Source organism: Accipiter gentilis, chromosome 15 (assembly GCF_929443795.1).
Source record: "Accipiter gentilis chromosome 15, bAccGen1.1, whole genome shotgun sequence".
Lineage (NCBI taxonomy): Eukaryota > Metazoa > Chordata > Aves > Accipitriformes > Accipitridae > Astur > Astur gentilis.
Window position 1 is genome coordinate 4,626,586 of NC_064894.1, and position 17,105 is coordinate 4,643,690.

At 39.4% G+C, this 17,105-nt stretch overlaps 1 protein-coding gene across 1 annotated transcript in view; it reads right to left on the reverse strand.

The window, feature by feature from the left end:
- COL9A1 (collagen type IX alpha 1 chain) overlaps positions 1-15,823 on the reverse strand; it is a 69,346-nt gene extending 53,523 nt beyond the window's left edge. The window contains exons 1-5 of the mRNA XM_049818152.1: positions 15,810-15,823; positions 15,414-15,487; positions 13,945-14,022; positions 13,672-13,804; positions 5,303-5,699 (exon numbers count right to left, since the gene is read on the reverse strand). Of these exons, the coding sequence (XP_049674109.1) occupies positions 5,303-5,699; positions 13,672-13,804; positions 13,945-14,022; positions 15,414-15,487; positions 15,810-15,823 (696 nt within the window). The remainder of the gene's footprint in view (positions 1-5,302; positions 5,700-13,671; positions 13,805-13,944; positions 14,023-15,413; positions 15,488-15,809) is intronic.
- Between the last annotated feature and the right edge of the window lie 1,282 nt (positions 15,824-17,105).

The following is a 17,105-nucleotide window of genomic DNA, read 5'->3' on the forward strand; positions in this document are numbered from 1 at the left end:
TTGTTACTGTTTTGACGCTATATAAAGCAAAAATTGAGATGAAACCTGTTTGACTTTTTTAAAATGAAGAATAAAACTCTTTTGTTGGGAAGGTAGTAAAAGGTGTGACTGGCCTCCCATTGATTTAGGAGAGGTGAGGGAAAGGCAAATATGTCCTAGCCTTGCTGCCAAGGTACCTTTTCCCTCGCCAGTATTTCACAACGATCTTGTTGGTTATATTAATCTGATTTAAAGGATGCCACTATTTTGAAGATGTCATGAGTAGATGTTCTATCGTTATCAGTACAAAGTGTTATTAAGGATGAAGTACAGGCACAAAGTTCTCAGAACTGAACCTCAGATAAATCAGGGGTAATCATAAAGCAAAGTTATTAAAATGTAATCCTTTAAGACCCATAGGTCAATATTTCTGACATCCATTTTCCAAGACTCCTATAGGATTTCTGTTTCATCTTAATTTCTTAGTCAGCACAGATATAATTGGACTAGTTATGTCTGTCTGTTCCTTTTTTGTCCTCTTAAATTCCATGGAAATGCCACAGCTTTGCACATTTCAGTATCAGCAGTGCAATTCAGTTGTCTTATTAGTGCTTTAGATGAGAGAGATGAAGGTTAAGTAAGATGTAAATAAGACCTAAATATCTAGGGTAGTATTTTCAGTATAGCATCAGTCATTTAGTATTTAGCGTTTACCATTTAGCAGTACCATAGGCTTTAAGGAAAACCGTGACACTGAGCATGTTTGCAGGCCCCTTCTGGGAGAACTGGCTCCCTGTGCCCTGCTGGGCTAGTGCTGCCTCAGGGATGATTCAGGCGAAGTACAGCTCAGTTGAGTAATATTCAGGTGAAGGTTTTCTACAATTTTTCGTCCATGATATCTATGTTTGTTCTAAGGGAATTCTGCTATCAACTCTTTGTAAATTTCTTAAGTGACCAAGAATAAGCTACACATATTTAAACATATCTCATTCTAGAGCTATTATAAAAATGTTTTATCCATTTTCCTACATCTCTGTAATGGGTTTTTAGAGCTTCACTTCCTTTGCATCTTTTTTCAAAGCCTTAGAACAGTACTGGCAAATTCTGGTGTTACTTGACTTTCCATAGCAAGGGTTCAGCCTTCTGAATGTGAGATTTCACAGGATGAAAAAAACCTGAGATGTGACTTCTTTACAGTACACAGACACAATCTGTTCCATGGTGTAAATTAATCCCTGTTCACCAAATATCGATAAGCAGCTTCCTCTTAGACATTACAAGTCACGTAGCTGCCCTGAACTAATAACAGCATTAAATGTCAATTAAATAATGACCAAGGATGACTTCTGGCAAAGTGTTTAGTGTCTATGATGAGTAAATCAGCGTAATGCCTCTGAAATCGCAGAAACTAAGGGAATTTATATCATCTCACAGCAGTTAATCTTTGAGCAGTAAGAAATGAATGCCCTTAACTTTCTATAACAAACACATGATTTAGGAAGTAAGTTCCTTTTCAGTTTTGAGATTATGATATATCTTGTATTGCTTAGAGTTTATAGCAGATTATTTGAATTACTTTTAGATAAAAAGAGCTATTTTCTTTTTTATCTAAAAAAAAAGATAAAATGCAGCCGTAAACCTGTATAAAAATTTGCCCTCCATAAAACATTCCAGAAATCCTGGAATAAATCTTTGTAAAGGCTCAAAGGCAAGCCGTACTTTCTAATGGAACTCTATCTATTACTCTCCTAGGCAATCATAGTAACAACAAGCAATAAAGAATCTCTTTTCAAATGACATGTATTACAGTGCACCTATAAGAAGTTGACCTACTCTGCAAGATAAATAGAGCACTCACAGAATACTGAAAAAAAGAAGAATAGGAAACACATAATTTATGTCCTTTAAAAATTATACCACGGGAAGTAATATACTTTAACAATGACTGGAAATAAATTAGAAATTGTGCCTGGGACATATTAAATAACCAAGGCTGTTGAGATGTTTAAACTGAGTATAGACAAGCAAGTTAAAGGATAAGCCTAGAGTATCCCCGAACATAAATTTATTTACTTGATTAAAAGAGAAACTAAATGCACAGGCTAAACCAGAAACTTGTGCAATATAAACAGCCATTTTAAAATTATTAGTCCATCAGATTGTGTAATTTCTTTCTCATCATTTCAGAGAATATGGTCTTCATAAAGCTACATTTTTATCATATCAGGTTGGACCACTACTATTGTCATTTTTGGCTTCATAGCACAGGCCATGCAATTCAATCTAGGGAGTCCTATGGCAAACCACAGTGAATTAATATGTATTTTTAGACTCTGTTTAAAAATGTAATGTGATACTTACCTTCTTCCTTCCCTGATAATTTCTTCTAGTGCTTCATTAGTCTTCTTGTCAAAAAATGTGCATCATATTCCTGTTTTAAGGCCTATCTTATGCAAAGATTTGAATTTTTTCATAAAATACACTAAATATGACTGAATCTTCCCAGAAACATGCTAAGGGTGTAAACAAATGCTTTGTGCAATAGGTGGTGAATTATAAAAATGACTTAATTCCATTTTGTCTTTTCATCCTTGAACAAGGGTGTCCTATACTTAACGTAGCTTTACGCTAGTGCCTAATGATGTATGTGCTTAAACATAGATGAGGCAGAACTTAATGCTAGACACTTCCCCCACCAGATGCCTGAAAAGCCTAGGGTAATCAGTGTTCCTCATCAGTATACCTTGCTGAAAAGAGCAAGTCTCTGCAAAACACAGACTGGAGAGGAAAGGTGATAAAATTCTGAATTCCCTCTGCTTCTTTCCCTGACTTCTTTAATGCTAGCCAAAGGTCAGCTAGAGCACGAACAGAGAAGGGGGAGAAGTCCAAGTTCTTGCCAAGGTGACCTTAATACCACATCTCTCTCCTCGTTTGTAGGCTGCTGTTTCTAATCATTACTTCAACAGGCAACAGGAACCCTCCTCATTTTCAAAGGAATGACTCTGTGCCTAACTCAAGGGCATGGTTTACTGTAGCACTGTATACTAGGTGTTGTAATACTATTACATTAATACCTGTAGCTCTCTGTGCGTTTAATCTAAATATCTTTCCATCGAGGAATACAATATTGAGGTAGAAATGTTTTCATCCAAGTAACTTGCATAGAATATGTAATGTTTTCATCATCCCATCCATCCATTCATGCACCAGTATCCCTCAGACCAGTTAGCAGAGCTAAGATACATATGCAGCTAATCATTACATCATCAGCTCCAGCTGATTACTTTTAAAAAACATTTTCAAAGACTAACTTTTGTTTTCAACAGAATTTGTATAATTTTTCAGCTATTGATACTTTCTAATCCATGTCTATAGCAATGTACTAGATAGATAGCCACTTTCAGACACCTGGGGCAGCTTTCTGTCATCATTTTTCAAGTAAAACTGATTTCTATACAGTCCAATATAGTAACCTAAACATACAGAGGTGATGAAGCATGAGGTGCTTCTGTTGTTGCAACATTTCCCCTTTCAAGTTTATACAATGCTGGTTATCCTGTGGACACGTTTTTTGCAAACAACATGAAATATAGTTAAAAGATTATATCTCACTTCACTCTTTTTATTTTAAAGTTGATGCAAAACCTCAGTGTAGGGATGTGGAAAATGGCTACAATATATTAAGTATCTGATTCTTTTTTGCCATTCAACTCATTTTGAAATGAGTACCTTATATATATATACATATATATATGGGTATCTTACCATCCATATGTTCCTAACACACTTAAAGAGGATCCTTGGAAAAGGAACAGGATAATACATGGAACTTCGCAATGTTTTCTGCATTTTTTTCAATTGTGTTTTGAATCCTTTTAATCTATGAAGTGAATTCAGAAATAGCCTTCCTGAAGTCTTAAATGTCATTTAGTGCCACCATGGGACAAAATTGTTATATTATTCAGCATTAAGTGCAGTATAAGTCATTAGCTGAAAAAAACACTGAGAAAACACTTTCATGGCTGTCTGAAAGGCAAAATGCAGATGTGACAACTAAATTATTTTTTTTGTTAGAAATTACAGGTATGTCACTTTCTATGTGCTTTATATTAATTGCTCATCTCAGAAACTAAATCAGATAATCAAGTAATAAAATCCCTGAGGTTTTTCATATTCAGTTTTATTTGTTGAAGGGCACAAAAGCATTCAATGTTTACCATATGTCACCCCCAATGTTATTTTCTCCATCAAAACAACTCTCCTGGCAATGTAGCAGCATGAAGAGGATATTTTCAGCATTAAATCCAGTAACAGGATATAGAATAAGCATTTCACTGCCTACTCTGGCTACACAGAATAAAGGAGCACTCCACAGTGAGTGTAGGTGTCTACTACAATGCACAGGGGAAGTTAAAAGTCTAACACAGGGATTCACAGCAGCCATGATATGGGGGTGGGATGTCCTGAGCTAGGCAGGAGAAGGTGTTGTGGAAATGGGCAGGCTTTATGTCTCAGCTCTGCTGGGCCCTTTGCTTGGATTTGTTCTAGTCTCTGATGCTACACTTAAACCTCACACGATTCATAAACAAGAACCTTCTTTAAGAGTTTACTGCCTACTCCAGGTCAGTCTTTTTCAAAAAACTCAGGCTAATTAAAGAGAAAAAGCAACTGTTAACATGCTCATACCAGGTAGCACAATGATTAGAACAGTCTCCTGAGGTATAAAGTACTCGTGATAATCTCTGATTTAGCACTGAGATATAAAAGTGGGTCTCATTTCTTGTGTGAACAACACAGTAGATCAAAAAGGACCTCTGTCAATCTCCCTTACAGGAGATATTTCCTTTGTATTAATTATTTAAAATACTTATTCTGCCAAAGACACATTTAATTATTTCTAGCTGATGGTTGGTACGTGCATATGGAAGAGTGGTCCCAGTTCTTCCTCAGTGAATGTTTTGCTCTCTTTGGTGTGAGGTGCAGCCCACACTAGACTTCATTCTAGATCAAGCTCCACATAAGAGATAAGCAGAGGAACCCCCAACTGATACAACCAGACAGAGCAGAATCCAGTGACAGAAGTGTGGATGTCTGAGAAATTTCACTATTGAAATTTAGATATAACCTGGGTCATCTCTTACCTTACACAGTATATATATGTGCAAAACTTAAAAAGCAAAGCTAGTACTTACCTGCCAAGAAGTTGTTATTTTCTGCCATTTCTGCTTCCAGAAAACATTCAATGATGCATTCCACAAAAACATATTAAGCATAAAGTTCCTATAAAACACTTTTTGCAGTAATAAAAGATTTTGGAACTTACCGGAACTGAAATTTCAGGATTATTTTTAAGTTTTCCAAGCACAGCAAAGCCATCAATGCTGATTTTCCCTTTTGGTTTTATGTTTAAGGATTCTATTTTAATACAGTCAATAAAAAGAGTGACACTGTTTGCTTCCACACTTATCATAAGTTTGTGCCATTGGGAGTCAAACAAGAAAGGCAAATGCAAAAATGATGCAGTTTGGAGACTTCCATCCATTCCTTTATAAGAGAACTCAACACTTTTCATTTGACCATTAAGATTCACTCCAACTTGTTCTTTTCCTGAAGAATCCTGAATCTGCCAAATAGTCCAGTATTTCTGAAGCGTGGCCCCAGTCATCCGAAAAGTAGTTAGAAAGGAATATTCATCAGGCAATCCATTGGAATATATGGCACTGTGTAGGATCAAAATACAGGACATTTGTTGTGTATTGGTTCTGAAAAGCTCCGCATAATCACCACAAAGTAATGAGAAACAGTTACTCCGTGGAACCATATTTCAACCATGCTTTTATCAGTGCTATTCTGCCTGCAGAGTCCTGAAATGGGATGTCCTTTTGAGTCATTAGTATTGCTAATGGCAAAAGGAACTGGTTCAGAAATGTGGGTTCTTCCAACATTGTACAATATTTATGATAACCCTTTCCAAGTGTAGTAGTTGGAGCAACAACAAACTCCTACTTCACATTTAGAAAGTATATCCTACAATTATACTGTTTCCTACTATTGGACTTACAAAATCAGTCAACATAGTGTGACTTTATAATTAATTGACCAGATCTGATTTGGTTTGAAGACATAAGAATGTCTTTTGCAGATGCATTTCCTTGTTCACCCTGGCTATAACCATTTTGTTAATGTATTAGCTGTCACTCCAGCAGAAATCATTCAACAAATCATTCATTGACACATACACACTTAGTAAGAACCCACACTAGAAACGTATTATGTCCTGTGACATTCAACCACAAGACTACAGGTAGTAGGGTACAGATTTGCCACATATAAAATGTTTCATTCTTTTGCAACTCCTATAACATGTGAGATTCGGAAACACAAACAAGTACTACTGGCTCTGTCACTGTGCAAAACAGTAGTGTCATTTTTTATCTCAAATGTGTCAGTGAATCCAGTAGAATATGCTCTTTCAGATTCTATGGATCGTAAAATTGTAGTGTCACAATCCAGTTGTCATCAATACATTACTTGCCATCTATCCACATTTAAGAATAAATTGTATTTGAATAAATTTCTGAAGTATGGAGACATGCAGAGCTATTTTGTCACCAGCATTCATTAGAATAACTTCTCAGACAAGTAGGCATTTTGAGCAAAGATTATTGTTAAATGGCAGATCAGTCCTATCTCACAGCAGTTTAGCCAGCATTAGTGAACCTCAGGCTAAGGGAAAAAAAACAAACCAAAACAAAAAGGAATAAATCAGTTCTTATCTGGTATGCTTGATGGCTACTGATTTAGTAAGAGAGTACTTCCAGCCAAAGTCTCCACAGTTTGTAGTTTGGTGTTGAAGTGTCCAAAGCTGTAGTGCAATCATATTCCAGCAGGCGACGGCACAGCCTCAGCAAGATTTCAGTAAGGAGCGGAGCAAGCCTGGCAGCAGCAGCAGCAGCAGCTTCACCTTATTAATAAAATACCCAAACTGCTGGTGTTTCTCCTTTTTCCCCATGAGCCTTTACATACACCTGAAAGCTGGTGTATGAGGAAGGGGAATGTTTAGATGGAAGATTATCTCATTACACAAGGCGTGGAGATATGAAAAGGTGGAAAAGGGGGTTCCTTGCCAATATCTTTAAACCATCTATGATTTGCTATGACTTATGTCTCTGATGACTGCAGATGCAGTAGTCTGTCACAGCTGGGTTTGTTTGATAGGATTTTGTGTCATTTCTTGTGTTCTCTCATTGTTTTGTTCCAGTTTGTATCTTGCCATCTCAAATGCAAATGTCAATGCATGGGTATTGTACCTTTCCTCCTGTTATGAGCACTTTCCGGTGTTTACTACTGTGCCCTATCCTTCCTTGTGTCAGGCTTCTAGCTTACGCAACATGTTTATATATTCTTTCCTACTCCAGGAAGATACTCCCTCTCCCTGTCCAGACAAACATTCACTCTTACTAAGCTCCTGACCCAGTTCAGCATGTCTTTTATGGCCCTGTGAGTTCTTCTTCCTCTATAATATCTCTTAAACAAGTATTTCAATCTCCTCTACTGCTAAAACCTTAGATCAAGTCATTTATCTCTTCAGTTGCTGAATCCCACTGTTTGTTCTTGCACAAGATCTGGTGTTACTACTACCGTACTGAAGGTGGTATTGTTAGGCAATTTTTTAGCTGGCCTCCATGTGACAGTCCGCTTTCTCTATCAAGTTCAGTGACTTTAGGGGATCTGATACACCAAGCTCCACAGCTGAAGGAAGCAATACTAATCCCAGATCTTCTGAGAAGAGGTTTTCATTCTTTCTCTGCACTGATAAGTTTTGCTGTCATGGCAATACTGGTTAAAATATCACACACGTTCTCACTCCACCTCAGCTGACATACTGGCAAAAACCCCCGCCACCCGACTAACCAAAAAAACTAGTAAGTAAACATAGTTACACTTTTTGATTAGAAAATTGTTTATACCAGATTTGGCAAAAGGATTCCTTGCACCATATTTAGCTATAGAGTTAGTCCTTTACAAGCCATCATATGGGTCCTCCTTTTCAGAACTTAAAATAGAAATGTGTTAACTTTTTCAAGCAATATACAAAGAAGAAGAATTGTGTAGAAGCTTCTGACACTGGTAAGGGAAAACTAAATTAGAAGAAGTGTATAAAGAACAGTAAAGAGATAAAGTCAGTGCACAAACATGGCTATTTACATTTTAAAAAACTTTTAATAACCAGTCAGAAGAACTGCTGCCTTTAGACTAAAGTGACTCAACATAATGAAGCACAGCATGACCCATCACCAGAAAGGTACTCTGCAGGGGACTGTTACTGTGCAAGATTTAGACCTAGAATTCTACAAGTAAAGCAGAGACAGAGTCTATTCTCAGTTACTCCAATGGTAATGAAAAGCAATTCCATTGGCTTTAGTAGTTTCAGTGTATACAGTTTTTCCCAAAGCCTGTAATCCTTACATAGGCAAAACCCTACTGAAGTCAGCAGTTTAAAATGCTAAATATTTGGAAACCATGGCAAATTTATCATGATATTTAAATAAACAATTGTAGAGAAGTTATTCCTCCATCTCATTGCAAAGTGAAGAGTGCTGGATTCTGTAATCTTCTTGAACAGCTGATAAGTATATAAGCACTTAAATTATTTCCATAGATCATTTTTAACATATATGTTTCCAATTAATTTATGGAAGGGAATCAAGCAATTTTAAATTTAGAATCAGGCAAATAAGCAGAGGAAGAATTAATATGAAAAAATATTTCAAGCACAAATTCAGTCCTGGCCTATTTCCTACCTTTTTCTTTTAATCTTTTTCATAAATACCTAAGACTCTTATTAATCCTGTAGCTTGAGTGCTTACCAGGAAGATTTCTTTGAGATTTCAAGGCTGAGTCCTACCAAGGCATCAGTATAGCCAAGATAAGCCATCTGCCTTGGTGGTGGAAGCCCTGAGTAGGCCCACTCACTTCAGGATCCATCAAGAGCAGCAGAGTATGCTAAAAGTTTAACTATGTTCTGATTTGAATACTACAAAGTAACTGCTTATTTTATTAAACCTGTTTCATTAACAGTTAATGTCTTAAGTGAGCTCCATTGCCCACTGAGATGACTTACTCCTTGCTAAATGAAGATTTTAGAAATGTTACTACAACCCACTAGAGGTGGCTGTAGAAATTCCCCTGGCTGACCTCATGATAACGCAGTATCATGTACCCAAGAGTGGGGGGTTCTGTTGCTCAAGCTGGAGACACTTGTGTCTTCACCTCCTGAAGCCTCCTAGAATCTCAGCTGACCTGGCAGGCACTATCTGGCAGCCATCAAATAAGCAATAACAATAAAACCTAGCTAAGCATTTTTAAAAGCAACCGTCCTAAGTCATTAGCCAGAAGTAATTTGTTAGGATTCATTACCCTCAGCAGGTCTCTATTCTTCAGAAATATCCAGTTCTGAGCTAATTATTTCTCTTCTGAGCTAATTAGCTTCTTAGGTGCATTTTGTCTTTTCCATTACAGTGTCATCATCAATATCTATGTAAGATATCTTACTTGTAATGCAAAAGGAAAAGCACCTGAAGAACTTTGGTGGCTGGATGTAGAAAAGCCAGACTTTCGGGCATATGCATTTGAGGAGCATTACTTCACAGAGAAGCATTATTCCCACAGGAAAAAAACAGGAAATCAGCCTATGAAATTCTCCGGATATTCCAAGCTTACTGCTAAAGCTTTATGAACTTCCTATTTTCATTTTATAATTTCTTATCATAATGTGTTTGTTATGTCACCTGTTAAAGAGATCTGTAGTACACCACTACGCCAAATATAAATGCTGTTCAAAAGGCAGCTTCAATTTTTACGTTGCTCTGCTTTCTACTGAGATGAGGATGCAGGCAAGGAGGTATCATTTCCAGATTTATAGGCTACCTTCATGCTACTGAATTCAATATGCCCAGGACTCTTCTCTGATACTAAGTTCAGCTGGCATGAAAAAGTTTAAACCTGCTTACTTCTAAAACATGATGACTCTCTGCAAGCCACGTATAGGGAACGGTCCATGGCCTATGCTAGCTGCCAAGCTGTGCCTAGGAATTGTTTAAACAGTGCTAATTAGTCTGGACCCAAACCATGCCAAGATCTTGTATGATATTTTAACAGTATAGATGATCAAATGTGAATGCCTTGGAATGTTCCCTGGCATTATTTTATCCATGTGGACACAGGGGCCTTGTGATGCGACAGCTGCATCTGTAAGTCAGAGGGTTAAGATTTCATCCAGTGCATAAAGATAGTGAGCTCTTTTCCCCACATAAAAATATATCATGAACATATTCCTTTGTGCTACTATATATTTTTTTAAAGTTTGCCATTAAAAATCAACACAGTCATTATCCAAATTACCAGTATTAATTTTGTACTTACTAACTGGTGGACACCTACAACAGGTACATAGATTAAAATGAAAAATGACAGGTTCAGCATGTCAGAGACAAGGGGTATGAGTCATGGCAATTTCATGGGTCCTTATTACACAAAGAACACTATATTGATTCTTCAGGGGATTTTATGCTAGAAGAAGTGATGGCCAATGGGAATTCATTTGGATGATGGGAGAAGCTTCCGTCAAGACTTGGGTGCAATCATTTCTGTTCATTCAGGGGTGTACTTCTAGGCCTTGGCAAGCATGCTAAGCAGCAAAAAGACCAAGCTACAATTTAGTAGCGTTTTAAGGAAGCTATGTAAGTTTTTCAAGGCATAAGCTATTGCTACAGGAAAGACTGAATAAATACACAGAGCCTTGCCCTTCTAATTGAGCTCTCATTCCCATGCCATACCCACTGTCTATGTTAGTATAACGATCATATGCTAGTCTAAATAATTATTTTACAGTTCCTGATAAATACTGACAGAACAGCGACAGCACAGCCTCTGTGCCGATACTGTAATTGGCTTGCTTGCTATTTCTACACGTGTGCCCACCTCCCCATCAGTTCCCCAAAAGCCTTGAGAGCCTTACGCCAGGGAACGGGCTTTCTTAGGGAGACCCCTCCCTATTTCATAAGGCAAGAGAAGAAGACACTGTCCATGGCTGTCGGGTTACCAGGTACTAATATGGCTGCTCATTAACGAAGGTGTGAGAGATCTCCGCAGCAGAGCAGGCGCGGAGCCTGCCGTTGCCTGACGTGTTTATTGAGGGTCCCTCCCCAGTGCTCCTACAGCACTTGCGCCTTCCTGCCTATGCCAGCCACCCAGCTCGGGAAAACAGCGCCGTGTACTTTTTCCAAACTCCCTCTATTTTTGCCTCCCCCATCTCCGGTGAGGCAGGAGCTCACAGCGCCGGCGGCAGGTGCCGGAGGATGGTCCCCTCCGTGCGCTTGTCCGGCGACGGCTCCGGCGGCCCAGCGGCGGGGCGGCGTTTCAGCACCGCGGGCACGGACAGCTCCGCGGCGCCGGGGCGGCGAGGCCGGCCTTCCCCTTCCTCTTCCCCTTCCCCTTCCCCTTCCCCTTCCCCTTCCCCTTCCCCTTCCCCTTCCCCTTCCCCTTCCCCTTCCCCTTCCCCTTCCCCTTTCCCTTCCCCTTTCCCTTCCCCTTCCCCTTTCCCTTTCCCTTCCCCTTCCCCTTCCCTTCCCTTCCCTTCTCTTCCCTTCCCTTCCCTTCCCTCTTCCCTTCCCTTCCCTCTTCCCTCTTCCCTTCCCTTCCCTTCCCTCTTCCCTTCCCTCTTCCCTTCCCTCTTCCCTTCCCTCTTCCCTTCCCTTCCCTTCCTTTCCCTTCCTTTCTCTCCCCTCCCTGCAGCCACAGGATGCAGTTGCTGCCTACTGGTACCCCGGGAAATATTTACATTATCGTTAAATACTCCACATGTGAATAAAGGATAGTGGGAGCTTGCTGGAGGGAAAGGCAGCAGGAATTTAGGATTGCTGCAATGCCTGGGTCTGAGACAGCCAGAACTACACCCATCCCATTAAAGATGCTCAGCCTTGCTTGAGGTGCTCTGCATAACTTGCTAATTCCTGTAATGCTTCTCAGGCATTTCATCATCCCAGATTCATACCAGTAAAACCCACCTACCATGCAACATTATAAGGATTTTGTGGAGACTTCTGGTTTAAAAAAAAAAAAAAAAAAAAAGATTGGAAATGGCCTAAAGTGTGCCTCTCCTGTGCTGTTAGCCCCAGCTGCTTACTGCCACCTTCACTCCTTCTGAGTCAGCTTACTGAGAGGGGCACACTGTAAAATAACTCTGGAGCAGAGCAGCAAGATCAGGCTTAGTGGCAGAGGAGCAGAATGCTGATGCACTAGAGCACTCTCAGGACTCAAGCCTCAATCCGTTCCCTGGGACAAGACACAGCTCAAGTACAGGTGACTTTTTAGTCAGGGCCAAATTTCAGGTATACCATGAGGTAGCATTGCAGTGTAACAGCACAGTGTTGACTGGAAGTACCAGTGTCTTGAATGTTGTAAATTTGTAACACTACATCACCATACCCAGCCAGCAGTCCAGTGGCCGTAGTCAGCTCAGATGCTGTAGTGTATTAACGTGGCTGGTATAGGCTTGATCAGCAATAACTCGTGTGTAGTGAGCATATACCTCACCAGAGCCATCTATAGCAGTAAGTCTAAACTTTCTTAAAAATGAAAATATTACCGCTTTGATAGCTCAGACTGTTTCTGAGCTAAGAACCATGAGCTGAAAACCTGAGAATCTCCAACTTTTAGTGAAATGAAGATCCCATATACTGTCTGTGGTTGGATTCACATTTATGCACTAGCAGCCTTGATTTGCCACTGGGATGGAAAGTAGTCATGAGTCCAATGTAACCAACCAGTTACACTGTAAACTAGCTTAACCTGGTGGCTATGAAGGTAGAAGCCAGGGAGGACTGCACCAAGCAATGTTGTCAGTGATAGTCAGACAGAAGCACTTTGCACTCCAGTTATTCCTAGCTGAAACACTAGTCCAATTAAAGGTCTTTCTAGTTAATTGCTAAGTAAAGGCATTCTTAATTACATAAGGTGCTGGACCAGAATCCAGACTTGCCAAAGTTTGGCAAAGACACGTCTACCCTGCTGTACTGTCTCTATTCCTTCACTAACAGCAAGTCTGGCCTGTAAAGCACAAACACAATTACATTTCTAAATCCTGGCTCCTATTGCAACTTGCCCGTGACATGTTAAATAATAGTTTTCATCTTTTATAGATTACATGACCATAAAGCAGCCAGAAACATGCGTGTAACAGTTATCCAAAAAGCAAAAAAAACCCCTTACCGTACAATTAATCTTTTATCCTACCTTGTCTCTGCAATCCTTACATGATCAGAAAGATCCCTTTGTGTCAATGTTTTGAGAAAACTTTCCTCGCTCTCTTCATGTTATCTTTTCTTTGCCTCCCTATCTCTTTTCAAGTCATCAACAACTTTTAGATTCACTTCCTAGAGGTGAATCCCTTTCTATCAGCAAATCTTGAGGCACCCTGAGCAATATCATTGGTAGAGGAAAGTGGAAGTCCCTGAAATTGCTGTTACAGAATCAGTCTGGTCTGGCAGTGGCATGAAAAAATGTTGAACTCCTCTTTCCCCTTCCAAAAGCTGTGCAAATGAGGTGATCTAGCTGGGGAGAGGATCCATCTCTTAAGCGATAATATTGCAAGATATGTATATCTTAAAGTCAAACAACAAAAGGCATTACCTGGTTGGGATCCTGAAGTCTACATTGGGTCCCAATTTGTAAGCCACTTGGAGAGAAGTGGAGCCCACTACTCTCTGGATTATTCCTTGGGAAGCAGCTTTTTCTATTTGGAACTGAGAAATCAGGTCAAAGCCTGCAAGAAAAAATATACATGTCCAGAATGTAACTTTCATCTTAGTTTAATTAGAGAACTGTGCAGTCACAGAGCTGAATATAACCTGATAAAGTTTCTGAACAGCAGCTTTTTCCTGAAAAAGTCAGGATGCTACTTGCCTGGTAAGTCATCTTGGCCAATTCTGATTGTTGGGCAGAGATCAGTTCTCTGACTGGCACCCAGAATGACTGGTAGTCCTGCAAAAAAGGGTGAATTTATTAAGCATGTGTCTGCACATTGCCTCAGATCACCTTAAAAAAATTAAGTGAAGCCACTGTAAAAATATTATTAATTAACTATAGCTATAAATAGTAATAATAATAATATATATAATAATCAATTTAAACTGTACTCAGTGAAGTCAGAGATCTAAGAAAATAAGTATCTGAGTCTAGAGAGCTCCAAATGTAAAATTATAACTTGACTGATTATTTGATTTTTTTTTCCAAGCCTTTAAATGAGAGTGTTATAATAATTCTTTGAGAGGTATGGAGAAATAGTAGTAGCATAAGAAGGCCTGCTGTGTAAGGAGTTTTTGGTTTGGAACTTTGGTGGTTTAAGCAAACTTCAAAAAAAAAAAGCCAGTTACCTAAATCAACAGTCTCCCTAGTCCCAAGGAAACTTAAACAAACCTCATGCCAACTAAAGAGACTGTTGAGAAACTGTTGGCATCTTTTCCATCCTCTCTGGTATTCCAGGTGTTCCCACCTTCCTCTGTGCCACATTTGATCAGAGAATGATCATTCATGAAATATAGGGTGGGGGCAAGAAGAACTTACAGACCTTTTTTGTTGACCCAAACAAGAATGTAGAAGAAATTTGTTTGAGGAAATCAAATGTAAAAAAATAATTTTTCAGAATATGATCTGTCAAAAAGCCTTGTAATGAGCATGAAAACCTACCAGATTCCCCTAATTTAAGGAAGGAAGAAGGAAAAAATAAACATTTATTTGAAGAGTTTAAGAGTCATGTACAAGTCCAGTGTCAGGTCAATCTGGAAAATGTTAGTAGAGTCTGGATGAGGAAGAATGAAGCGTGCAAGTTGGAAGGAGATGCATTTCTAACCTACAGAGAGCCTCTTGTGTGCTGCAAAGGCTCAACCATAAATGTGGGTTTCCTTCTGACAACATAGACTTAAAGGGAACATTCAGGTTGACATATTACACCTTAGAAATGGCCTCATTCTATATTATTTGATGAGCCATATGGCTGACATCCAGCCATTTATATTTTATGCCCAGCAAATAAAGTAGAACCAGTTTGTTGCCACACGTAGCAGAATAATCTCTAACTGGAAGCACTGAAAGACCGGGAGAGGTTTGTGTCCTGTATCTACCACCTATATGCAGATTTTAATCCTTACCTTGAAAATACATCTAATAGCGAGTCTAAAATAACACACACAGCTCTTGCTTTTTCCCCTTTTTGTCATATGCATATATACATACATCCATACATACACATAGAAAGTTCTCCCTTTCTGTCGTGGCTAGCTAGAGAGGACTTTAATTTTGAATAAGCTCAGAATCATTCTTTTGACAGTCAAAATTACAGAAAGATGAAATGCAGATAAAGTCTGTCTCCTTACTTGATTGTTGCTGGATGGTGGCTGAGATGAAAGACCACAGAAAACTACACAGGTAAAAGCAAGCTGTAATTTTCCTGTAAACAGAAAGAAAACTCCAGTATGAATCTATAGTTTCTGACAGATTCTGTTATTGACTTTCTCCTCTGAGCCATGCATATTAAATGTATAAAAGCCCGAGTTAAGGATTTACTAACAGATTTGACAAGACAATTTCTTTACATGAGAACTTTTTGTCTTTGCCTTATAATAAAACGTCAATAAAGCTCTTTCTATTACCATTTCCTTCATATAATGCTGTCATAAAACCAAACAACAAAGGCGGCAGCTGGCAAGGACAGCTTTAACTGTTCTAATCTCTTATTTACAGATTTCCCTAAATCCCACTTGTTCTCTTACCAGTTGCTTTTCATCTTCACTGCTGGCTTTCTTCACTTCTCTCATGTGAATACGTGGTGTATATAGTCACACTCCCTGCCTCCCTCTCATGAGTCCTGTAGCAGAGTGGCAATGGGTGCAGGCGGCTCCTCCTGCCCCACGCAGGACCCAGCAGGGAGGGAGGTACAGGCTGCTGGGTCCGTTTTAATCTCGCAAAGGGAAGGAGGTGGAGGCTGGACAGGCATGTGTGTCCTGGCAGGCTCTGAGGGCGGACCTCTGGACCCAGTTGAATATAAAGAAGCCAAGAGAGCAAAGAAAAGGTTGCTGCTGCTTGCGCCAGCATCAGGGCAGGGAGATTAAGAAGATGTGAGTTCAGCGATGCCAGTCGCTGCGTGGCGGGGTCTGCTGTTCAGCCAGGCAGATGAAAGAATAATGTGTACCGGGGGGGTTGAGGAAGCTGGTGGCTCTGACACGGTGTGAAGACTCAAAGCTTTGGGCACAAGGGAACCCCAGCCCTAAAAAGAAGGCATTTCCATTTCTCACTGATTTACTCATCAGTGGCCTCAGGAGAAGCCTAGCTGGTCATGTCCCAGTTGGTTCTTCTGAATAAAAGCAATTATGTAAAAGGGTTTTCATTGCTTAAACTCAAACCTTTTCAAGGAATACACATAGGCATTACTAAGCAGACTCCTATTGTTCTGTTGCCATTGATAAAGCACTCACTTTCCATAGACTATTAGACATGTTTGGACACACAAAGAAATTTATTCATATTTGTGTGGATGTAAAAAGAGAGAGAGAGAGAGACTAAAACCTGTGTGCATAGCAAGGAAAAGAGGTGAACAGCCAGAATGTCCCAATAGTTACCACAGTCAAAATTCATGTATGTATGGAAAAGTATGCTAGGTTGTGCTAATACATCACATTTGTAAGGTTTCATCTTCTCTGGATTCTTAATACTCTACAGTAGTTTAAATTTCCAGATTATTTTTTTTAGGTGTGGGATATAGCAAATGCAATGATCTCTGCTGTCTGCTGAGAGTCTGAAGCAATAACTGAGTAATGAACTACCCCATTCATCCCAATTTGCTGTAACTCACATTCCCAGTATTGGTAATTCCAGTGTTAACGTTGTTCACGCTTTTATGTCTGTTGTTAGAAAGGGAGGGGCTGGATCATAGACATGAACAGTTTGCAGTGAATAATGTCACATTTTAATGCCTAAGCAAGCACATCTTGGGTGATACCACTTTTTCCCCCGTCAAGAGAAAGGTACACTCAGGGACCCTTGCAGTCCAGCATCACGGTAGTGAACAT